Source organism: Eulemur rufifrons, chromosome 15 (genome assembly GCF_041146395.1).
Source record: "Eulemur rufifrons isolate Redbay chromosome 15, OSU_ERuf_1, whole genome shotgun sequence".
NCBI lineage: Eukaryota > Metazoa > Chordata > Mammalia > Primates > Lemuridae > Eulemur > Eulemur rufifrons.
The window spans coordinates 44,443,218-44,470,345 of NC_090997.1; the positions used below are offsets into that span (position 1 = coordinate 44,443,218).

At 37.9% G+C, this 27,128-nt stretch overlaps 1 protein-coding gene across 1 annotated transcript in view; it reads left to right on the forward strand.

Moving 5' to 3' along the window:
• The window catches only part of HTR1E (5-hydroxytryptamine receptor 1E), a 68,557-nt gene extending 43,755 nt beyond the window's left edge, over positions 1-24,802 (forward strand). Inside the window, exon 2 of the mRNA XM_069488878.1 lies at positions 23,275-24,802. Coding sequence (XP_069344979.1) covers positions 23,462-24,559 — 1,098 coding nt within the window. The 5' untranslated portion in view covers positions 23,275-23,461 and the 3' untranslated portion in view covers positions 24,560-24,802. The remainder of the gene's footprint in view (positions 1-23,274) is intronic.
• The last annotated feature ends 2,326 nt before the right edge of the window (positions 24,803-27,128 follow it).

Consider the following 27,128-nt stretch of genomic DNA (forward strand, 5'->3'; position numbering starts at 1 on the left):
CATTGAATCACTGAGTCATCAACCTGACCAAAGCTGACTTTCCTTCTGGACTTTCTGTTGTGTGAAATAATAAACTTCTTTACTGTGTAATTCTTCATTGAGTTGGGCTTTTGTACTTGTAGCCAGAAGCATCCTAATTGATGAAATCATACCCAAGCTCCTGTCTGAAAGCTAAAATTGCAAACAGACATCTGTACAAACTTTGTGGTGCTGGGACAAGCATTTCTACGGGTTAAAGTTAATAGCGTTACAAGGTCTTCTCAGTTTCCCTGCAGAAAGAAATCTGAAAATAACTGGAAACACTGGAGAGTTCCCATGCAAATTTCTTTTGTTCAGACAACTTTAAAACTTAAGTATGGGCTCATAATCCTTTCTTTTCTGGCATGGAGAGAATCAGTAATGCCAGCTTTGCAAAGGTAATCTCATTGATTTGACGACAAAGGAAAAGATGCTACATAAATTCAACCCAAAAGAGTCTTGGAGAATTCTGATGTTCTTTGACAGCAACATGCCTTTAAGTCACAGTTTTTAGCACCAGCTGTCATCAAAATAAAAATGTCAAAATCAATTGAATGTCCAAGATAACTTTCATGTTGCTATGTCAACCTCTTTTTCAAGTTTAACATCAGAAGGCTTAATTTAGGCAGAGTTAATGTTTACTCTTGGAATTTTTTTTTTGTACAATTTACATTTATCTCAGTTACTTCCAGAAGTCACCACTAAATTTACATAATTTTTTTCCATGAGCAAAATATTCTGTGGTCAAAATCAATTTCCAGTTCAATAGAATAAACCATAGTCACATGCAAATTTGTTGTGTATAGGTTTTACGTACTTTTCTGGAAAGAGGAATTACAATTTCATCTGATTCGCAAAGGAGTCCATGACTCAAAAAAATTAAAACTATTTCTGGAGACTAAATAATAAGAATAGGTGATCAGAGATATTACCACAAAAGAGGAAAGGAGATAGAACAAATAAAAGAAGATGTATTTTAAAAGTTCAACATGGTTGTGAGGACTGATAAAAGGTAATCGCCTCTTGGGTAAGACAAAGTGGTTGTATATATACCTGAGCCTGTTACAGTATAGTTGGGAAGCACAACAAGCATGTACGAAGCCACTGGGGACTTTAAGATATTTAGCGACAATATATTGCTATGCATGTAAAAATTAGGTGCATGCCTGTATCAGTCAAATTCCTGGCAGGAAACTTGAGGCATAATCCAAAAGGATAATTGAAGAGATTTTAAAGAAAGGACTATTTACAAAAGAGTGGACAGGATTAAGGGGAGCCACAAGGGATGGTGAAGGAGTCTAGGACTGACAACAGTGGCAGCCATTACCACCCCTATGCCAGAGAGGCCAGAGGAGGCAGTTTTCTCAGAAGCTTCCTAGTGAGAATCACAGCTATAGGAGGAGGATGCCCCACAGGGGCCATGATCTTAGGTAGAGGGATGCAGAAACTGCCCATCTGCACCTCCACAAGAAAAGAGCAAGGGAAATAAATACCCCAACCTCACTCTCTCCTCATCTTCTAACCTCCTGCCAGAGCCTCTCATTGACCAAACGCAAACAAAAGCTGAGGGAGGGTGAGCTGGGTTGTCCTGTCTGAGGAGGTCAGTCCTTCAGGACCTGAATAGGGTCAAAGGCAGCGACGGACATGACAGGGCAAACAGACATCACCCAGCACGGACACTGCCACGGAGCAGCATGGGAGGAACCCTCAATATTTGACTCCACAGCTGCTCTCGTATACATTTTTGCCAAAGATGTATATTTCAGAATCCTTTCTGTTTTGTTCATGTTAATTTTTAGTCCTCATACTTTGTTGACAACTTTATGAATATAAACAAATACATATATTATAATCATTAACTTTCTGACAGTAAATCCAATTTTTCCCCCTCAGGCCATAGTACTCTTCTAGTTCCATAGCCTTGGCAGTACTTTGTTACTGTTAAAGAATGGAGATGGAGTGTTTATATAAACTTGAGACAATTGCTTTGATTCCATCTTCAAACTGTATTAATTTCTATGAGATTCACATTTTCTTTTGAGTTGTCATGAACATAAATTGTATCTGGGAGTGTTTGTGTGTGCGGTGGAGATGGGGAGTATGTGTACAATTTCCTGTACTGATCAATTGAGAGTTCATATGTACAGGCATCTTATCTTTTTGGGGACAGATTGTCTATGTCTGGTATAGTGGAAAGAGTTCTAGAGACACTGGTCATGAACTGTCTTTTCACTCATAAGCTGTAGGATTCTTGGCAAGTTCCTCATCCCTCCAGCTGCTCTTCTGTGGAATGAGGGGACTAGGCAACAGAGGCTCTGATATCACCTCCAGCTTTAAAATTCTGCAGTTCCCATGCATGTCCCCAATTATCATAACTAAGAGGAACCATCTATTTTGCTACTTACTGGCTGCTCTAGTCTGAAAAGGGCTTTTTAAAAACTGATATAGAGAATGCTAAATACTCTATTTTAAATCAAATTTTAGATAAACAAGCAGATGATATTAAAATACAGCAAATTCTCAGTGACTTTTTGTGGGTCTAACAGTTATAGCTTCACATGAACCTTGGCATTTCCCTGAATTGCATAAATTATGCTTACCATTTCACAGGTAAATATTTACATGCCAAAGTAAACCCTCTACAAAGCTGTGAGAAATGAAGAGGATAATTTATGCCCTAGAGTAGATCTGTATTTGTAATTCAGCTCTATTAAAGAAACTCTCTTTAATGTCATCTTCAATGTTCTGAAATGAAGAAAAGAGCTATTTGGCCACTGCTGAGGCTGAAGTCATGCCAGCAGTCACGTGGGTATTTGTACAACATTCCTGCATCATGTTAATAGTTACCTATGTATTTAATACCTACTGTGCACTGTATTAAATGTAGTGCATATACTGTTTAATTCTCACAACTGTGCTTTGATAGCATCTTCAATTTACTGGTCTCAAACAAGTCAAGTAACTTAACTGGAAACAGTAACTAGGAAGGGAAAGGAGCCAGGATTCGAACCTAAGATTCTTAATTGATAGCTCCATCCTTGTTATCCCAGGGTCTCCAGCAACTCTGGCCAGACATGTCCACTACATCTCAGATACCTCATTGGTTTTTCACAGAAAATGAAGCTTTTCACTTAACTTTGATTTCTTCCTTTGGTGTCTCTAGCAATACCTACCACGCCCTGGGGAATGAGAACCAGGTGGGGTTGGCCAGCTTCACATGGCCGTGTTCTCCAGCTCTATAACAGGGGCAAGTGAAAAGCAATGTGACTTGTCTTTAGGCACTAAAAGCCCTATCTCTTGTCTCTCTCCTTAATTCTAGACCACATTTTCCCATAAGTATCTACCTCCTCTCCCCTTCCACCATAATTACCCAACTGTTTGAACAACCTACTCCAAACTTAAATTCTCTCTAGAGAACATCTACCTTCTAAATATGCTTTAGAAAATTTTACACCCTTATTGGTCTTTGAGAGATTTTTTTAAATGGGAAGCACTGCCCTAGTCCACTCTCTCTCTGTCTTAGATTGAGTTTCTTGGATATAGACTCTGAGATGGAGAACTGTGTGCAGAAAGTTAGTTGTGGAGTGCTCTCAGGAGATACACCTGCAAGGAAGTGAGAAAAGAAGGACCAGGGAGAAGGGAGGATCTAGGGATGATTCAGCCCTAAAGAGGGGTCTGGGGCAAGCACCACAGTACAACTGCACTCTCAGACTATTGGGCGTAACTTGGGTCTTCAGTTTAGTTACCCATTCCCCTTCCAGACAAAAGATCTGTTAAGGTTCCAAAGACCAGTCTGGAATCTGACCATGCAGATCCTGAGCTGCCACTCCATGGGAACTAAATGGAACCCAAAAAAAGATTGTAAAATAGGAAAGTTCTAAATAGAATAGAATGACACTGGGTAATTTGAATGAAAGCCGGTCAAATCTAGGTAGAATGAATCATCTTACTGATTTATTGTCATACCACGTAATTTAATTACATTCCACTTACCACGCAATTTTCACATCCCAAACCATCCAGTGTGAAGTCTATGTTATCTGATTAGAGAAAGAGGAAAGAGGAGAGAAAGAGAGAGAGGTCTTGATCCTCAAGACATGCAAAAGAGGAGCTTCATTAGAGATGACATAATGCATTGGAAATTCAGAAACATCTTTAACATGTAAAAGAAATGGTGCAAATTCATCTTTTGTTTTGTACAAACAAGCCAGGTTTGATTATCTTTAACTATCAGCAGAAATAGCCTTTTCTTTCATCTCTCTGAACTTGAGCCATTTACAACTGGTAACACAGAGAACCATTTTTCAGATCTAAATTAACATGTAACTCTTCTTTGTTTCAACTGAGTTTAGCAGATCCCAGGAAGAAAATTCTTCCCTAAGAAATAATTTCTTCAAAGTGATGATTTAAGATCTGCTAGATTAAGAACATACATATCACTATTGCCAGGCTCTCCTGGTCAGAATTTGAAGATATTCTTTCAAAAATACAGATACCTCAAGTTCTAGGATAAGGAGGTTTTAGTGATTGAAAGACATTGAGGAAAATATAAAGCTCTTTCTTAAAAGTACTGAGTCACATGGGGGTAGTAAATAGAATGGTGGTTACCAGAGGCTGAAAAAAGTAGTAGGTGGGAGGGATGAAGAGGGGTTGGTTAGTGTGTACAAAAATGCAGGTAGAAGGAATAAGTTCTAGTGTTCAGTAGCACAATAGGGTGACCATAGTTAACAAGAATTTATTGTATATTTCAAAATAGCTAGAAGAGAAGATTTGGAATGTTCCCAACACAAAGAAATGATAAACGATTGAGGTGATGGGCATCCCAGTTACCCATATTTGATCATTACACACTGTATGCTTGTATCAAAATATCACATGAACCCCATAAATATATATAACTATTACATATCGGTAAAAATTTTAAAAATCAAGTCAAACACATTAATGGTATTATCTATTCTGAAAATAATTATTCACTTTCATCCTAATAGATTATATAATAAATATATAAGCAATGCTGTTAAGCTAATCTGATCAAATAAATAAATCAATAGGCACTTTAAAGTTTTGGGAATGTTTCTATATGAATAATAAGCAGGTACTTATTTATTTAAAACATTTCCTATAATTTATAGTGTCTTAGGACTTATACAAAATGCACCTTTAAGTCTGTCTCTCATGGAACCACAATTAATATTTCATTTTAGATAAATTATGCTGTGAACAGGATATAATCTGGTGGAAGGCAAGGTTTTTGATTGGTTTTGTTTACACCATATCCCCAACAACTGGAACAGTAACTGGCACAAAGTAAGTGCTCAATAATTATTGAATTAATAAATTAGGGCAAGGCTAGTGAGAACTATAAGACCACAGGAAAAACAAGAAATTTCCCTGGCCATTCAGTGCATATATTATACCTGTCTTAGATCTAGCTGATATGTAAAGTAAAGGAGTTTAATCCAGGTTTGGGTTGACGCTAACTCTATCGACATCTATCTACATTCTATTCACAATCCTGGATTTTTACATAAATGTTCTGGAATCTTTTAGAATAGCACAGCAGGCATAAGCCCAGAGCCAGGATAGCTTTGATTCAATAGTTAGGAGATGGCCCGTTTATGAAATTTCTTTGCCATAAACTACTCATGCTTGGAAATCAACAAAATACTAATTCAACAGTTGTGCTTTACTGAGTTATTTGACTAAGAGATTAAATTGGTCCTGGAAAATCCAAGAGAGACAAGAGAATTTGGCAAGGAATATCATCCCATGAAGTCAGTGGGATAAAGACCCTACATACTGTAGCAGTGTCATAATTATATAATGTGCCTTATAGTTTACAAAACACATTGATATGAATCATTTAATTTGATCCTCACAACAACCTTGTGCATCACGTCATAGTACTGAGACATGTTGGATGTTTGGAAGTACTACTCACAACCTTTTACAATTTAACCAATTGAGAGTAATAACAATAATCATAATCATAGTTAGCACCTAAATAGATAGCACTTATTATATGCCAACTACTACCTACATGCTTGAACATCTGTTAACTCAGTTACTCCTCACAACAATCACAAGTTTCCAAATAGGGATCAAGACATCTGCTTTATTAGAGTTTGTTGGCAAATTCAGTTTCCGCTTGATGCAAAAATTTCACTTTTTGCCAGTCTTTCCTGAATTGAAGATAATCAGGGACTTACCACTCTAACTTTTCCACCCAGTGTCAAGCTGTAAACTTAAAACAGAAAAAAATTGATGTCTGGCTGGGCCAGACTCACTTGGTCTGGTCATCTGCTTATCAATGGAGCCTGAATGTGTGAGCTCCAGCCTCACCTGAGTCCAGGAAGGTGTATGAGTTGATGGGAAGGAGTGAATGTCAAGCTTTCCCCAATCTCACCAATCTCTCACGAGTTTTTGCAGTGGGTACAAAATTGTTCTGAAAATACTGCTGCTCTCTCTTGGAAAGTAAAGCAGAGATCCCCATGCATCTATGGGAAACTGCAGGGAAGAAAATGAGTGTTTCAGCCTATCCTACGCCAAACATCTTCAACAGCCAAATGAGGAAAACTTGAGGAAGCTTAGCATCTTCCTCAAAGCCAAAGAACTGGCAAGTAGCAAAGGCAGGACTTGAGCCCCAGCGCACAGATGGCAGAGTCCATGTCGTATTCAATCTACACTACACCGAACCTTCCACTCAGACAAGTTTCATGAAAGCCAAAAGGCAAACATTCTAAAAGTCAAAACTCTTGAACACTCTTCTAGAAATTCTCTCATGCCCTATGCAGATTCTCTTTTTCCTGTAATTTCTTGTCACATATGCTGAAAACGTATCATTCAAACCATTTCTTTCTGCACCGAGCTAGATCATAATAGTACTTCATCTTACATCAACATATTTAAAATTTTATTTAGTTTGACTTTGGTCTATTTCTGTTGCTCAAGTACTTGTTATAATGAATTGAGATGTTAATACATCTTTGGTTCATGGAGTTGCCGACTGTATCAAAAGCACTAATAATTTGCTTTGGTGACTATCAGACTCAGAAGCAGGTGCTCCATTTTTCTCTTATTTGTATTTTTATCAGTCTTCATTCAACAGATACACCAATATGAAACCTTTTGTTAGTTTTCTTTCCACTAAATACATACACGTAACTAATGTGCTGGTTCATGTAGTATTTACCTTACTGTTTATTAACAGGCTCAAATTACAAAGTAGGAACAAATTTGACTGTACACTACCACAAAAAAAGAGTCTTATCAATCTAATGCAATTAAAGGAGGTCTTTCCTCTAATTTTTTCTTAGAAGGGGTGGGGGGAGTTAAATGACTAGCTTAAATGATTCACTGTATTTCTAAAGTTCTTTTTGAGAATTCTACTATGGAAATGTAGAGTTAATAGCTAACCTTTCATGTGGCCTCTGATCTCTTGACCTATTCTTCCACCAATAAACTCTCCAAGTGCAACTGTAGTAAGAGGTTCTGTAAGTTATTACAGTACAATTTGAGCTGTGGGGTGGGATGGAAATTAAGAAGATCCCATGGGCCTGGCACTCCTGGACGCTGTTACTATGTCTATGGGAGCAGAGAACTTTTGTTTCTGTTGTAATGCTTCTTAATCAAGTAAAAATAATTAAATGTTAAATAACTTCAAGACCTTATAAAATAATGAGAAAATTCACTTTAATTTTGCAGATAAGCCTGTAATACTTGAGATAATGACATTTTATCTCATCAGTCTTCTACTTCCTATGGACAAACTTTCATGGGTACCCCCTGAAATGTTTCTTGGTGTTTGGTAGTTCGACCATTTGTTCAGGGGCCAAATTTAAATACGTAATTTTTCTTTTTAAAAGTCAATGAAAGCTGTCCCCACCAGCCCTTCTAGAACCAGAGCATCCTTCCAGCCCCCCCACCTTATTTTGTTTTCCATGAAGTTTGGTCAGTTTCACAGTTGTACCATTATTGGATTTATATAGTTTCAGAATTATTTCATTGCCCATGAAAATCTAACCAGAGCACTGCAAAATCTTAATAATCATCAAAGAAATGCATTGCAGTAGTATTAACATCTTTTAAGTCAAATTTTTTCTCTATTTCTAACTGGTTGAATAAACCTATCCATCTCACTAAGCAATTAGCTTTCAAAAATAACCAATACATAAAACTGAAAAAAAGTCAAAAATCATATCTTGAATTGCAATAATAATATAATATTTTTAAATTTATATATTTCTAGAATTATTTGACTTTTATTTAACTAATACTTTTTCTGATCAATCCCCTGATTAAATTAAAATTTTTTTGTTTTTTTTTTATTTCAGCATATTATAGGGGTACAAATGTTTAGGTTACATATATTGCCTTTGCCCCACCCGAGTCAGAGCTTCAAGCATTTCCATCCCCCAGACAGTGCAATCTGCACCCATCCCCTGCTCCCCCCTCCCACCTGCCCGACACCCAGTGAATGTTATTACTATATGTGCACTTAAGTAAAACTTATATTAACCTGTATTCACATTTATTTTTGGAGATACTATAAAAAAAATCTTTCCAAATCAAGCTTTTTTAACATAGTTCATCCTTCCAATTGCTGTAAGAAATTCCAGTATGATCTATTTCCTGGAGGTAATTGGATCTTAGTTGCTGTGGCCTTTGCTTCGATGTCTTATACTTTTCAACTGAAGCCTCACTTCCCTAGTACATTCTATGACTGGGCATATGTAGTTAGGACTCCAAAAGCCACATCTTCAGACTTAGGAAACAAAAGTGTAATGGTTTCAGAATACATGTGCATAAAATATAATATTGTCATCCTGAGTGAAAGGTCATATAATTCTACTCTCACTAGGATGTTTTCCACAAAGGGGATACACAGATTTTAACTAACCAATCCACATTCTCTTAATTGGCCTCCCTTAAAACCAAACCATAGCCATTGGAACTTCAGTGCTTAGAGCAATTCTCTCCAGCCTACATAAGGAATCCACCCCTAACTTGGTTTCTACTACTGTACCCTAACCAACAGCAAGAGTGAGCCACCAACCAGAGAAAACAGGGTGCTATATTTAAGTACTTAAAAACAATTCTTTATTGGTTAAAATAACCCTAAGTACCATAACAAACCCCGAAATGTCAGTGGCTTGACAGAACAAAAGATACTATATCCTGGTGCTATGCAATACAACAGCTACACATAGTGCTATGGTTTGAGTGTGTCCCCTCCAAAATTCGGGTGTTGCCAATGTGATAGTATTAAAAGGTGGAGCCTTTGAGAAGTGATAAGGCCATGAGGACTCTTCCCTCACTAATGGAATTGAGGCCCTTTACTTCACACATTTGGCGAGTTTGCTCTGCCATGGAAAGACACAGCATTCCTCCCCTCTGGAGGATTCAGTCCTTGCCAGACAATCTGCCAGAGCCTTGATCTTGAACTTCTCAGGCTCAAGAACTGTGAGAAAATAAATTTCTGTTCTTTATAAGTAAGTACTATTTGGAGGATTCTTGTGATTTTATAAAATCCAATTAAATACCTAGGGGAAAATAATAAACAATATTGTTACCTGAGGATAAATTAGAAGCAGTGGCTTCTAATCAATACCTTCCTAACTTACTGGCCATCACTTTCTGAAAGTTATAAACCATGAGAACAATCACATAACACTGACTCTAACATAAAATCATAGGACATTAGACCTGAAAGATGATCAGAAATAATGAGGTCCTAATTTTACAGATAGGGAAACAGAGACCAGAAGGCATGCATGGAGTGTCTTTTTCAGGGTCACACAACAAACCAATTATTAATAGATCTGAAAGGCACTTGCAGGAGGACTCTGTTCTTGACCACACCATTTCTATACAACTGTCCCTTGCTTCTCAACCTAAAGTAGGTTGATCCAGAAAAAAAAAGATACGTACAAACTCCCTCTTATAGAACATGCCCTTGGAGGTGGTTGGAACAGAACCAAGCTGGCTGAGATAGCAGTACTTCCCCAGGTGGAAGCCCAGTAGGAAACCTTAGCCCTGCAGGCAGCTTCAGTGCTCATCCACCTGGGTCTGCCACAAAGGCACACTGTACTACAAAAGATTCAAAAGGAAAATGTGCACACAGCACAGCAAGGAGCTTAGATCTTCTTTGAAGAATTTAGTACTTCAGTGGTATCATTAAGCTGGGTCAAAAAAAGTCATTTCATTTTTTTAAAATATGCTAATGCAACCTCAAGCACCAGCTAGCTTAAATGACAGACACTTCATAAAGTTCATTTTTATTATTCTCAGTGAAAAGTAAATAACACTCTTACAGGTGTCCTTCATATTAAAAGGCTTTATTTGCCTGCAATGGAGACTCTCTATTGACTAAAACCTTATCTATATTTCACAAGACAGATCCTTTTTCCCTATCACCTTTTCAAAGAGATGTCGTTGCCAGTCTATACAGGACAAAGGAAAATAGTCTAATAAAAGAGATAGCACAACAGGCCCTAACTGAAAGAGCTCCCAGTGGCCAAAGCTGGAACAATGTGAACAATAAAATAAACAACCTGGTATTGGATTATAAGCCAAAGAATAAAATAGTTATGAGTTCATACTTACATAAATAAATATACATAGCCATTAATAACACACTTATAAAAGTAATTTCTGCAGAACTAGAGGCTACTGCACTCTTGGGACTGAATCATAAATATATAAACAGTAAATGTCAATATAAATAAACAATTGAATAAACGAAGCAAGAGAGAAGAGACCAATCTTCCATACAGAAGATTCCAAATAATATTTGTACATATCCCACCCACCTCCAGGAGATGGAGCTTAATTCCCCACTCTTGAAGGTGGGTTAGACTTAGTGGCTCACTTCTAAAAAGTATAGCAGGAAAAGGAAAAATATTAACTTTATAGTGGAGAATCCTGGCAAACCATACCTTAACCAAGTGATGAAGGTTAACATCACCCGTAATGTCATGTGAATATCATGTTCTCTGACATGATGCAATGAGAAGGGCACTTTACCTCTGAGGTATTCTTTACAAAAACCTATAGCCTCTGTCTAATCATGAGGAAAACATCAGACAATCCAAGATCGGGAACATTCATTCTATGGGATACCTGACCAGTACTCCTCCAGACAGTCAAGGTCATGAAAAACAAGCAAAGATTAGAAATTGTCCCAGATTAGAGGAGACTGGGGAGATATGAAAATTAAATACAATGTGGTGTCCTGGATTGAAACAGAAAGAAGACATTAATGGAAAACATTGGTTAAATCCACATAAAGTCTGCAGTTTAGTTAATAGTAATGAACCCATGTAGCTCTCTTAGTTTTGAGAAATGTACTATGGCAGTATAAGATGTTAACAATGGGTAAAGCAGGGTGAGGGATATACCAGAACACTCTGTACTATCTCTACAACTTTTCTAGATATACAAAATTCTACCAAAATCAAAAGTTTATTTTAAAAAATAGATGGTACAAGTGTATCTCATTGCGTGCTTCTGCCTAGAGTGTGGCAGAATTTTATAGTTAATGCTGTAATTGCCAAACCCAAGGAGGACAGTTAAAGAAGGCTTGAAATAACTAAAGGAGTTCAACAGCCAAGGGTGATGTGGGGGCAAAAGGCTGGAGAATGAAAGGAAAAGCAATGTTTGCTCTTCACTGAACAAACTAAGTGTCATTTGTGTAGCAGTATTAGAAGCTGAACAGAACAAAAATCGAGGAAAGTAAAAGCCCAAACCAATAAGCTAACCAGATATTGCAGAAACACGAATGTGTGCTGGCTACCCAATAATGAATATGTTTAATAGTAGAAAACTAATTGTTAATAAAAACATAAGTTTTAGACAAACTCTTTGAATTTGGGAATTTCTCTAAATTCTCGTTATCAGTTATGTAGGATATTATAATATCTGACTTTTATCTTATCATCTAAAAAGTGGCAAAGCCATTTTGCCACTAAATTGCATCACATTTCTGCCACACATCCTCTAAATTACTTCCTTTTCCCACTCAGGCCATCCTCTGCTTCCAACTCTGAGGGTTTCAGTTCCTACCAGAACTGTCCCTCTCTACCCATCACACCTACAGCCTCTGACCTCATTGAAGAAACCTCAACACCTCTCTTGCTTTTAACACCTTTTTTCAGATTTGTGTTCTAAGCAATAATCTCTTCAAAATGACTTTGTGAATGAATAGAACTGATTTAGTGGATAAGGAAGCATTTATCTATTTTTCACATAAACTTTATTAAATCAGTTCTTAAATTCAAGTTCACAAGCCCACTATCAATGTTTACTAAGGAACTATGTTAAATGGACTGACAAATACTAGGGTCAATATATATTTGGTTTACATTTTGTTTTATAACTTTGACGGCTAAAGAATAAATTTAAAAAAGGATGGAATAAACATTTAAAGATACAAACAAAGGTAAATACCCCTTAGTTCAATATGGAGCTAACAAATTCATTAGTATATCAAAATATGAGCATGTTCAGCAAACAATAGATTGAACAAATGTTTATTGAGTACCTCTTAGGTGTCAGGAAATGTGCAAGCACTTTGGTAAATGCTGTCTCATTTCATTCTCTCTATAAACATATAGATGTAATTATCCTCATTTTTCGAATAGTGAAACCAAGCTTCCAATGACTAAGTAACTTACCCAAGGATAGTTGATGTGTTACTTAAGGTAAATAATATTAGCTCCAAACTATCAGTGGCTTAGCACAATAAAATGTTAAAATGTTAAATGTCAAAATGTTTCTCACTCATGTCACCATCCGTTGCAAGTCAACAGTGGGGGTGGGCTGAGAGTATCCTGTCCCACCTGGTCATTCGGGAACCCAGGATAGTTTCATCCCATGGCTCTGCCCTCCTCTAGGTATTTAGAGACCTCCCCATCCAACTGTGGATAGAGATTAAAAGCAAGAATAACACATTAAAGATGTTGCAGGCAAAGCCTGGAAATGGCACATAGCATTTCTGCACAAATTCATTTTCGCAGAAAAAGGAACAAAAAAAGGGCAGCCTAGCAAGAAAGAAAACTTTTAGACAATAACCATTATATTTCAACCAAGCACCACAAAAAAAAAAAAAAAAAAAAAAAGTGTGACTCTACCCACTCCCCTACCAGCAAAGGCCAAATTTGCTGGCCTTCTACCACTACCTGGCAGTAATTAAGTAGCACCCCTCTTTCTTCCCTGGAGCAGTGTCAGAGGAGGACTGCTATAAGAGAAGATTTAAAAACAATACAGCATCTCATAACATAATACCCAAATTGCCCAGATTGTAATAAAAAGCCACTCATCATATCAAAGACCAGGAAAATAACAACTTGAATGAGAAAAAAAAAAAACAATCCATAGATGACAGGATTTTTAAAAGCCATGGTAATAATGCTTCAGTGAGCAATTGTGAACACACTTGAAACAAACAAAATAATAGAACATCTTGTCAAAAGAATAGAAGATATAAAGAAGAACCAAGTAAAATTTTTAGAATGGAAAAATACAATAAATCAAATTAAAGAACTCAGTGTATGGAATCAGTAGCAGCTTAGAGGGCAGTGGAATGTACCAGTAAACTTAAAGATATAATAATATAAATTACCCAATCTAACAACAGAAATAAAATAGACAAAAAAAATGAATAGAGTCATGGGGACTTGTGGGAATGTAACGAAAGATCTAACATTCACGTCAGTGAAGTCCCATAAGAAGAGAGGAAAGAAGACAGGGCTGAAAAAGTATTCAAAGAAATAATGGCTGAAAATTTTCCATTTTGGAAAAAAATATAAAAACAAAATCAAAGAGCTGAGCAAACCAGCTCATAAAATATGATTAACTCAAAGAAATCCATACCAAGACACATCAAAGTCAAACTTTTGAAAATTAAGGACAAACAAAAAAAACTTGCAGCAATGAAAGAAATGACACCATACCTATCAGGGAAAAGTTATGAATAACCATGGATTTCTCAGCAGAAACCAGAGACCAGAAAGAAGTGGTGCAACATTTTTCAAATGCTGAAAGAAAAGAACTGTCAGCCCAGGGTTCTACATGCAAGAAAAATAACTTCCAAGAATGAAGAGGGAATCAAGATATTCTTAGGTGAAGCAAAACTAAGTGAATTTGCCAGTAGATCTACCCTGAAAGAATAGCTAAAGAATGTTTTCTCAACAGAAATAAAATAATAAAAGGAGGAATCTTGGAACATAAGGAAGGAAGAAAGAAGATTAAAAAGAGCAAAACTATGGGTAAATGAGATCCACTTTTATTTTCGTCTTGTTTTCTAAATTATGCTTGATTTTTGAAGCAAAATTATAACACAGTCCAATGTGGTTCTCAATGGACATAGAGAAAATACTTAGGATGATTTTATTATAAGTGGGAAGAGAGTAAAGTGATGTAAAGAGAGGTAAGGTTTCTATACATCAATTGAACTGGAAAATGGGAACATCACTAGACTTAGATAAGTTGTGTATATAATGTAATATCTAGAGCAACCACTAAAAAAGCTCTACAAAGAGATAAATCCAAAAACACAATAGATAAATTAAAATAAATTCTAAAAAACATGTTCAAGTAACCCATAGGAAGGCAGGGAAATAAAACAGAAAAATGTAAACAGAGAGAACAAACAAAAAATAAAATGGCAGAATTAAGGATTAACATGTAAATAGTTACATTAAATTTTAAAAGGTCTAAATATGTCAATAAAAGACAAAGATTGGCAGAGTGAATTCAGCAAGGTAGTATAATGCAAGATAAATACACAAAATCAATCACATTTCTATATCCTAAAAATTTACATGTGGAAACTGAAATTAAAACCACAATGCCATTTACAATTACTCCAAAGAAAATAAAATACCTAGGTATAAATCTAACATAACACATGCAGGACTTGTATGCTGAAAATTACAAATACTAAGGAAATGAATCAAAAGAGACTTGAGTAAGTAGAAAATAAATAAAAAGATGGTAGAATTACACTTTTACAATAATTACACTAAGTGTAAATGACCTAAATATCTCAGTTAACAAGCAGAGGACATCAGACTGAATAAAAATGCAAGATTCAACTAGAGTCCATCTACAAGAAACACACTTAATATAAAGACATAGGTAAATTAAAAGTAAAAGGATAGAACAAAGATATATCATGCAAACATTAATCAAAAGAAAGTAGGAGTGACTGCATTAATATTATACAAACTAAACATCAGAACATATAATATTATCAGGGATAAACAGAAATGTTACATAATGATATGAGTCAATTCATCAAGAAGACATAACAATCTTAAATGTGTATGCATCTAATGACAGAGATTCAAAATACATGACTCAAAAATTGACAGAACTAAAGGGATAACTTGGCATATCCACAATTTCAGTTGGAGATTTTAACATTGTCCTCTGAATAGTTGATAGAACAAGTTGATAAAACATCGATTGGTAAAGATATATAAGATTTGAACAATACTGCCAAGCATATTAGCTAATAGAAGACTACCTGGAATAATCACAGAATACACATTCTTTTAAATACACACATAGTATCACCAAGATAGGCTGTAAACTGAGCCATAAAATAAATCTCACTAAACTTTAAAGGATTAAAATCATATAGAGTATATTCTGTAAGCCTGAGTACAATAGAATTAAAAATCAATGTTAAAAGAATCTATAAAATTCCTAAATATTTTGAAGTTAAGAAATGCAAGGGATAGGCCAAGATGGTGGATTAGAAGCAACCCACACATACCACTCTCAAGGTGAGGATTAAAAGTTGCAAGCAGATGCCTACCTACAGATGGACCCTCTTGAAGAAGGCATTATAAATCATCAGAGAAGTGACAAGAGATACTCAGAGTGGAGGAGAATAGGACAGGGAGATCTATTCACCAAGATCAGAAGATACCTGGGGGAGATGCTTACACATGGGGAAGGGACAAAAGAGAGAACCTCAGGGCTCCACACTCCCCCTACACAGATACTGTGACTCAAGCTGCCAGGGGGGCCCCACACCACTGCAGGCCTCTGTATTAATCAGGGAACTTGTTGGAGACTGTATCCTAACATTGCATCAGAGAGTGGACTCAGCAGGGACCCATTGTCCTCAGTTCTAGGGTTGCCACAGCTGACACCATTCTGAACTCTCGCATCTGGAGCACTCGATCTACACAAGGATCAGTTTTGCTGCAACCACCCTTGCCAGACTGGTGAGGAAGTAGGGAGAGCAAATGCTCTCTCATGCCTAATGACTGAGAGGTGAGCCATGCCCCCTGGCCCCACATGCCATGGGGAGGTTCACACCTGCCCAGCACTGCACAACACTATGCCTGTGGTCCAGCACTTCACCATGGACCCTCTAGCCACAAGCTGCACCCTGCTGTGTACCACCATTACACCCAGACCTGGGTGGAGCAAACACCAGCAGCCTTGACACTCATGGCCACCACCTAGATAACCTCACTCAGCAGCCACTGCCATGGGTAGATTTGGGCAGAGCAAACTACCACAACACTTGCCTCCATTTGGAAAGGCTCATCCACTTCCCTGCCTGAGCTTACAACAGCAGCCTGGGGACCAACCCACCACTCCACATGAAGATCCCCCAGCAACAGCTTAGACTGTGACAACCATAAGGGAAAGGAACAATGCAGAACAACTACATTACAAGATCACAGTGCATCCACCCCTCTCCTACTGGAACAATCTTCCAGAATAGGGCACAGAAGTGCCGTCTAGGGAACTCTCCTACTTCTCACTGAAAAGGAGAGTTCCCAACAAAGGAGAACAGGAGCACTGCAAAACTATCTGCCCTACACTGAAAGAAGAGGTTTCAGATGAGAAGAAACCAGCAAAAGAACTCCGGCAACATGAAAAAAACAAGCTAGTTTGACACCCCCACAGGATCACAATAGACATAGAGCAACAGACCACAACCAAAAGGAAATTGTCAAAATGTCACAAATAAATTTCAGAATATGGATGGCAAATAAGATGAATGGGATTGACGAGGAAGTTAGAAGTGAACACCAAGCTAAAGAAAAAAATTTCAGGACATGAATGGAATCACTAAAGAGAGAGAAAACATAACAAAGGATATAACAGAATTTAAAGAAATGAACAAGTCATTTAGGGAACTTCAAAATACAGCAGAAAGCTTCAACAACAGGCTAGACCAAGCAGAAGAAAGAATTTCAGAGCTTGAAGACAAGGATTTTGAACTAAAGCAGTCAGACAAAGATGCAGAAAAAAGGATAAAGAAGAGTAAATAATCACTCAGAGAAATATGGGACTATGTAAAGCAAGCCAATATACAAATTATATGTATCCCTGAGGGAGAAGAAGAAAAAGCAAAAAGCACATAAAACCTATTTGAGGAAATTATTGAGGAAAACACCCCTGGTATCACCAGAGATTCAAATATCCAGATACGAGATGGACATTGAACACTGGGAAGGTTTATAGCAAATAAGACATTTCCAAGACACATAGTCATCAACCAAAGTCAAAATGAAGGAGAAAATTCTACAAGCTGCAAGACGAAAGTAAATAATCTACAAAAGAAAACCCATCAGGATAACCACAGAATTCTCAGCAGAGACCTTACAAGCCAGAAGGGTTGGGGCCCTATTTTTAGTCTTCTTCAACAAAACAACTTCCAGCCAAATTTTTGTATCCTGCAAAACAGATTTTCATAAGTGATGGAGAAATAAAGACTTTTCCAGACAAGCAAACACTAAGAGAGTTTTTAATTACTAGACATGCCCTACAGGAAATGCTCAAAAGTGCACTTTACATGGTACAACACAATAGATACCTACAGTGTAAACATGCCCAAGAGTTAAAGCTCTCAGTTCTTATAAAACAATAGCACAAGAGGGAAAACAAAAGAACAAGGTATCATTCAACATGAAGAACATTATCTCACATGTCAATGCTAATGCTGAACATGAATAGTCTTAATGCTCCATTTAAAAGACATAGAATGGCTGAATGAATAAAAAATTATTCCAAAGCTTTTGTACCCCATAATGCTCTGAAGTTTTAAAAAAAAAAAAGTAAAAAGAAAAAGCATTGCCTAAGTATATGCTGTCTCAAGAAACACATCAAACTTCCAAGGACATGCACAGACTCAAGGGAAAGGGATAGAAAAAAATATTCCATATAACTGGAAACCAAAAGTGAGCTGGTATAGCCATACTCATATCAGATAAAATTGACTTTAAATTAACAATGGTAAAAAGGACAAAGATGGTCATTATATAATGATAAAGGGGATAATTTGGCAAGAAGATATAACAATTGTAATATATATGCACCTAATGTGGGAGATCTCAGATTCATAAAGCAAATTCTACTAGATCTAAGCAAAGAAATAAACAGTGTCATCCTAATCACTGGGAACTTCAACACCCCACTGACAAAACTGGACAGATTATCAAAGCAGAAAAATCAACAAAGAAATATTGAACTTAAATGGGACTCTAGAACAAATGGAACTAACAGACATTTATAGAACACTCTACCTGAAAACTACAGAATATACACTCTTCTCATCATCTCATCGGACATTTTCCAAAATTGATCATATCTTAGGCCACAGAGCAAGTCTCAGCAAACTCAGAAAAAATTGAAATCATACCATGAATCTTCTCAGACCATGGTGGAATAAAACTAGAAATCAGTTCCTAGAAAAACTATAAAATCCACATGAAGTCATGGAAATTAAAAACCTGCTGCTGAATAATCCCTGGCTCAAGGATGAAATTAAGATGAAAATCAAAAGATTCTTTGACCTGAACAACAAAGAAGAGACAGCTTTTAAAATCTATGGGATATAGAAAAGGCAGTGCTAAGGGAAAAATTCATAGCCTTAAATGCTAACATTGATCACAAATTATCAATCTGATGTCACATGTCAGGAAACCAGAAAAAGAACAATCCAAACTCAAAGCTAGCAGAAGAAAAGAAATAACAAAGCTTAGAGCAGAACTAAATGAAATGGAACCCTCCCCAAAAATACAAAGGATCAAGGAAACAAAAAATTGTTTCTTTGAATAGATAAACCAAATCAATAGGCCATTAGCCAGATTAACCAGAAATAAAGAGAAAGGACTCAAGTAAGCTGAATTAGAAATGAAAACGGAGACATTAAAACTGATATAACAGAAATACAAAATATCATCATGAATACTACAAAAATCTCTGTGTTCATAAACTAGAAAACCTATAAGAAATGGGTAAATTCCTGGAAACACATAACCTCTCAAACCTGGATCAGGACAAAACAGAAATCCTGAACAGACCAATAATAAGCAGCAAGATGAGGCAGTAATAAAAAATCCCCCAACAAAAAAACAGCCCCAGATCAGATAGTTTCACAGTCAAATTCCACTAGACATACAAAGAACTGCTACCTATGGAAATTATTCCATAACATTGAAAAGGAAGGAATCCTCCCTAACACATTCTATGAAGCCAGTGTCACCTTGATACCAAAGCCAGGAAAGGACACAACAAAAAAAAGAAAACTACAGATGAATATCCCTTATGAACATTGACATAAAAATCCTCAACAAGATATTAGCAAACTGAATTCAACAACACATCTAAAAGATAATTCACCATGATCAAGTGGGTTCCATCTCAGGTATACAAGGATAGTTCAACACACACAAATCAATAAATGTGATTTACCACAAAAGCAGAAGCAAAAACAAAGACCATATGATCATCTGAATAAATGCAGAAAAAGCATCCTATAAAATGCAGCACACTTTCATGATAAAAAAAAAAAAAAAAAAAACCCTGAAGGCTAAGAAGGAATGTATCTCAAAATTATAAAAGCCATATATAACAAACCAAGGAGAAGTGGTAATAAAATCATATGTTATTTTCCTAAGAAGGTAAAAGGAACCCCAGACAATTGAGGGTGAATCATTTCCTGAGTGTGGCTAATTATCTCTGACCTCTTCACTACTCCCGCCATGATGCCCTGAATTCCTCCAGAACTCCCAGCATCTGGTGGCCCCAGGCCCCACTGTCTGCTTTTCCTCAGTCTCCTGCATAACTTCTTTTCTTCTCCCTCTTTTACATTTCACTCCCTCCAAAAAAGCTCTCTGTCTAATATAAAGGATGTTGAGTATAGTAGCAAAGAAAACTGTAAACAGCCTAGTTAAAAAAGAGACAATCTCTCATCCAAAAAAAAAAGAAAAAACCTTGACTCCACATCCCTCTCCACAGCTATTATTTAATATTTTATTTTTCTACTCCCTGTTTCAGCAAAACAATTGAAATAAGTGTTCTTATTCACTATTTCTATTTCCTATCTTCCCATTCTTTCTTGAAATCACAACATTCAGCCTTTCATCTCCTTGGCTTCACCAAACTTCTCTTGTCAAGGTCACCGATGTCATCACGTTGCCCAGCCTGAAGGTCAAGTTCCCATCACCCCTGGCTCATCAGCAGAAACTATGCAACTCAATAAGCTTTCCTCACATGGTCTTAGCACAAAATTGCCTCTCATTGTTCTTCTCCACCTTTTCTCTGTCTGTTTGCTGGTTCCTCCTTACTGACCTCACCTTTAAGTGGTGAAAAACTCCAGGCCCAGTTCTCAGACTTGTTCGATCTGTAACAACACCCCAATTAGGCCTTCCTGGACCTGATCTCACTCAACTATTCAAAAGAATGTGTTATGTGTGTTGTTATGGAACAAACTTCAAAATGTATTGTTAAATGAAAAAAAAAAGATGAAAGATGGCAAGCTGGATGTGTGCAGAAGTTTAAGGTGACTGACAACACAGGGACACAAAATTTAACTCCTAGTCTGGAAGGCTTGGGCATAAAACAAACCAGGAAGTCACATTGAAGAGCTGAGAGTGTAACCCCCCAAGCTGTAATGTTTTTGCTAATTTAACTAAAAGTAATTAAGAGCATGAATCAGGCATACGTTCTGCCCACCAGAAATGTATAACCTGCTGGAGGGGAATGAAAAATAGTACAAAATAAAGAAGAAAAGAAAACAATTAAGAGTTATGGGAGCTCAGATAAATAGAGCAGCTTTGTAAAAGCTCTAAAAGGCTGAATTATTTCTGATTTTTTTTTTTACTTCATGCTTTCAAAATTACTACATTTCTTAATAGTCTCTACTATAAATTAAAATTTCTAAAGTGTTCAGTCCCTTATCCCTGATATTCTCCATACTCTCAATCTTACAATCGGAACGGAAAAGCCTTTTTATTGAGAACCACTCTACCTAGCAAACTTCAAGAACCCAAGAAAAACAACCAAGGACTAATACATGCACAAAAAAAAAAAAAAACTAATTTTGTTTACTTTATTTATTTATTTTTGAAACAGAGTCTAACTCTGTCACCCTGGGTAGAGTGCAGTGGCATTATCATAGCTCACTGCAACCCCAAACTCCTGGGCTCAGGTAATCCTCCTGCCTCAGCCTCCTGAGTAGCTGGTGCATGCCACCATGCCCAGCCAATTATTTCTATTTTTTATAGAGTCAGTGTCTCGCTCTTGCTTAGGCTGGTCAAGGGACTCCTGACCTCAAGGGATCATCCGCCTTGGCCTCCCCTCCCAGAGTGCTAGGATTGCAGACATGAGCCACCACGCCCAGCCCAATTTTCTTTAAATTAATTAAAGAGAAATGGGTCGACATGGAGAAATAAACACCTGGGACACAGGGAGGAATGAAGAGGTGTTGGCCCAAGCAGCTAGTAGATGGCCCAGCTGGAGTCTGAACTCAGATCTGTCTGATTTCAAAGCCCACCCCGTTTCAATTTTGCAGCCTGTCTCAGATATAAATGCAGGATTAAAGTGTTTACAAAAGGAGGTAAAAGTACTAGAGAAGAAAATATTCAATCTACAAAAGAAGGGGATTATTGATAGAACAAGCCCTATGGAAGAGCTAGAGAAATAAAAAAGGCATCCAAAAGGAGATATAACCACAGAAACACTGTAAAAGCATAATGGAACCAGAGTATCATTTAACTGCAGAAAGATACAGACTGTCTTAAAAACAATTGTCTCATTTCTGATCTTTTGTGAAATTATCGCTATTTTATTTTCTATATCTGGAAGCTAAATGGTGCCTGTCTCTCCCTCTTCTTGGTTTTGGCTCTATGGGCAGGAGAAATTAAATCCAAAGCTAGATCTCACCCACAGTTTGGAGATTTTTATTCCTTCCTCTGACTTCTAGTCCCCAAACCACCCAAAGACTCCCTCCCACATTCACTCCCTCTTTCACACGTGCCTCACCTGCTCCTGCCCCCATCTTTTGCTAAAATCACTATGTCTGTTAAGCCTGATGCCCAACCCTTAAAACTGCTTGGAGCAGCTATTTTTCTTTGAAGTCTTCCTGGACCAAATCCCATGGAGTCACAGCAGAGGATGTGGTTGGCCCTCTATCCAGCAGCCATTAGCTGTAAGAATTCCTGTTCCATTTTGACTGTTCTGTTCTCATGAATGTACATTTATATTTGACTTTACGTTTCTTTAAAAATGTCACTATCTCATTGAGTGACCAGCTTAATCACAGCTATCAGGGGGACAAAAAGAGAAATAGATAGATCACAAATATTAACTAAAACTAAACACATTTTTTTAAATGTGTTTAAATCACCAAGCTCATCTTTGAGCTTGGTGATGATGCTGTTTCACAGTCGATTTATTGTATTACCCTGAGTACAATTTGCCATAACATCAAAGTAATGTTATATGCTTTTCTCCAAAGAAATGCACAGTGGGATATGTAAAATGTCAGAAATAATTAGACAAAATTGTACAATCCCTTTGTGACACTAATATACCTTTGGAATTGAATATTTTCTGTGAAAGTTTAAAATCTGCTTTGAAAGCTGCTTATTATGAACAATGCAATGTTTTCTTTAATGCAATGATCCCAGAGTTTTTACATATATTATGTGAATATACATTTCCAAATGTAAAAAAGCCTTTTTATATGTAAAAGAATAAATATAAATAAGAAACTAAGTAAGGTTGCAAAATAGACTAAAAATTTAGTAATATACTCATCAGAAAAACTTGGAAACTTACCTAAAGTATCCTGTAGGGAATAACATAAAGATGAACTCAGATTGCAGAGAGGAAAGAGAAAATTAAAATGGGTAAAGAATTTATAAATACCAAAATATTGTGTTTTCCAGGAAAAATGCAGTTTTCTCATTCATTAACCAGAAGCATAATATTTTCCAGGAATTCTGCATTCAGAAGAAATGCTGTGGCCCTTCCCTTTACTCATAGAAAATGGAGCACAAGAGACTACACATCTGAGGAAATTATAGCCTAGTCACAAATGAGAGACGATCAAGGTGGCATAGTTTCCAGCTGAAGGAAAACCACCAACTGCTTCTCCACAGTGTAGATTGGAAGGGGGGGAAACATGAACATCACAAACTGCACCACGGAAGCCAGTGGGGCTGTGAGACCCAAGACCATCACGGAGAAGATGCTCATCTGCATGACTCTGGTGATCATCACCACCCTGACCATGCTGCTGAACTCAGCCGTGATCATGGCCATCTGCACTACCAAGAAGCTCCACCAGCCTGCAAACTACCTGATCTGTTCTCTGGCAGTGACGGACCTGCTGGTGGCGGTGCTTGTCATGCCCCTGAGCATCATGTACATTGTCATGGACAGCTGGAAGCTTGGGTACTTCATCTGTGAGGTGTGGCTGAGTGTGGACATGACCTGCTGCACCTGCTCCATCCTCCATCTCTGTGTGATTGCCCTGGACAGGTACTGGGCCATCACCAACGCCATCGAATATGCCAGGAAGAGGACAGCCAAGAGGGCGGCGCTGATGATCCTCACCGTCTGGACCATCTCCATCTTCATCTCCATGCCCCCTCTGTTCTGGAGGAGCCACCGCCGCCTCAGCCCACCCCTCAGTCAGTGCACCATCCAGCACGACCACGTCATCTACACCATTTACTCCACGCTGGGGGCATTTTACATCCCCTTGACTTTGATACTGATTCTCTATTACCGGATTTACCATGCAGCCAAGAGCCTTTACCAGAAAAGGGGATCAAGCCGGCATTTAAGCAACAGAAGCACAGATAGCCAGAATTCTTTTGCGAGTTGTAAACTTACACAGACCTTCTGTGTGTCTGACTTCTCCACCTCGGACCCTACCACAGAGTTTGAGAAGATCCATGCCTCCGTCAGGATCCCTCCCTTCGACAATGACCTAGATCACCTGGGAGAACGCCAGCAAATCTCTAGCACGAGGGAACGCAAGGCAGCGCGCATCCTGGGGCTGATCTTGGGTGCGTTCATTCTGTCCTGGCTGCCGTTTTTCATCAAGGAGTTGATTGTAGGTCTGAGCATCTACACCGTGTCCTCGGAAGTGGCCGATTTTCTGACATGGCTTGGTTATGTTAATTCTCTGATCAACCCTCTGCTGTATACGAGTTTTAATGAAGACTTCAAGCTGGCTTTTAAAAAGCTCATAAAGTGCCGAGAGCATACTTAGACTGTAAAAAGCCAAAAGGCATGACTTTTACTAGAGCCTCGTGAGTAGACGAGGGTAAGGGATGCAACTTATTAACTCTTGAACATGCTTGGTTCAGGAGCGTTTGTAAGTATGTGTGGTCTTGTTTTTGTTTTTGTTCTTGTATGTTTGATTCTATTTTGTTTGAGGCTTGTTATTTGGTGTGCTGTTTCTACCTCTCGTCCGATCTGTGGTACCTAATTTCAAATAAACATTATCGTACAACAACAGATACTTCAAAAAGTAATAAGATGAAGTAGTAAATACTTTTTATGTTTTTTAGCCATTTCAGTTAACCCTGCAATTAAAGAATGCCAAAAAAATCTTTATTTGCCAAATTTCTTATTATTTATAAATTAAATATCTGATAACTTGTCCTTTTGTGGCATTAGATCTGAGATCATGGCTCTATCCGCATACGTTTTCTAGCAGGAATTGCATGACTACATAAAGAATAAAAATAGTGTCCTATCATCTACTGCTTGCAGACCTGAGCTAAAGTCATTTACTGTAGCACCGTGATTACATAGCCTACCCCTTTCAGGTACAAATAGTACAGCTGCCATGTCCTTTTTAGTTCATGATTAAATAAACTTCCTCGTTCTCTTAAAGAAAACTTAGAATGAATGCACTGGCACTTTCCTAAGTCATTTACTATGAATATGAAACATAAACAAATACAAAATAATCTAAATCCACTTTGGTGAGTGTGTTGCTATCTTATGTGATCAACACATTGGGCCTCCTCCCATTCTAAAAAGTATCCCAGGTAAACCTCCCATATATTCTCTCACTCTAGCAGGATTAAGGTGGGAGTACGTGTCAAATTTGGAAAACTTTTAAAGAAGCTTAATGGCATACAGTGACCAAAGGAGGGATTATATTATCTGAAGAACTTTGTTGGAGAATGTTGCTCATTAAATTACCAGTTGTGCACATGGAAAGAAATAAAAAAAATTGAAAATCTGTGTTTACAGCAAAGGCCCCCCATGAGTCTATGAGTATGAAATTGTGTCTCCAGGAATCCCTGTGGCTTCCATGCCAGACTGCCACGTGGGGTCCAGGAGGCTGCAGGTGGGACCCGGTGTGGCCTGATCTGGCCTCGCCTCAGTGGGAGTGACTGCTCTAGTCACACAGAGGAGTGACCACTGCAAAGTCAAGAGTGATGGCAGAAGGACTGAAAATTTGTAAATTCTTGTATAATCCTAAGTAGGTGACTGTTCTCAGCCTCTCCCTGTCTGTTCACTCTTCTCTGTTTAATGAGAAGACATTGGTTTGTCTCCTCTCCATCTCCATTACGTTAGCCCTTAAATCTGTCCCTTCCCAGCTTTTCTGTAATCTTGCTCCTTTCTTCCCTCTCTCTCTCTCCTCCTCTCTTTTCCTCCCCACTCGTCTTTAATCTCAACTATTACTTTGCTCAAGTCTCGTGGACACTAAAATCAACTTTCTCCAGCCTCACTTCCCCATCAGGCTCCTGCTTCATCTCTCCCCTAACTCCCCACCTGGGTGTCTCCAATCAGTAATCCACTCGTTCTGCCTCCACTTCTCAGCTTCCACTGACTTTTCCATCCTTGCCATCTGAGTGTGCCCCACTTCTCCCCAGACTGATCTCCCAAAGGTCACTGGTGACTTGCCAATAGGCAAATCCAGTGGCCTTCCCTCTGTCCTTAACTTCCATTCTCTGACCAATTAAAACAGCTAACCATCCTTTCTTGTTTAAGCCCAGGCCTTCCAGGGTATTTTACTCTTCTGGCTCTCCAACTGCCTCCTCACCTCCTCATTCTTTGTCTCATTTTCTTCATCCTGGGGCTTTGTCCTCAGCAATCACTTCCTGTATCTCCATATTCCAGCCCAACCTCTATCATTTCAACAATTAGTTCCATACCTGTGGCCCCTAAATTTGTGGCTTTAGTTCTGATACCTCCCTCTCTCTCTCTCTCTCTCTCTCTCTCTCTCTCATACTCAGACCCATGAATTACATCTGGTGGGCATCTCCCTATGAGTATTTCTTTGGTACCTCAAGTGCAGCCTTTCTAAACTGAACGCATGACCAATTTTCCCACACTCAAGCCTTTTCCTCCTCCTATCTTCTCAGTCTCAGATTTACCATGCATTTTATCATTCCTATTAGGTAAGTGTGATCCTCTCTTTTTGTCACAGTCGTCTGATATCCAGATAGTCATGTCGATTCACCTCTACAGAAACATTTGTATGTGCTACCTTGTTCTCCAGTAATTAAGTCTTCTCACCTGGACCAAATCTTCTTATCTGATCCACCTGCCTCTGGATTCCTCCACCAGCAGCTCTGCCCCCACACCTGCCAGAAACATTTTCCTAGAATAGTGTGTGTTTCTCAGAGTGGCATCTCCAGACTAGCAACATTAGCATCACCTGGGATCTTATTAAAAATGCAAAGTCTAGGGCCCCACTCAAGACCTACTGAATCAAAAATTCTAAGAGTTGATCCCATTCATCTCTGTTTTAACAAGCCCTCCTGGAGATTCCAATACAAGCTAAAGTTTAAGAGTTACTATCTTAGAGTATACCATTG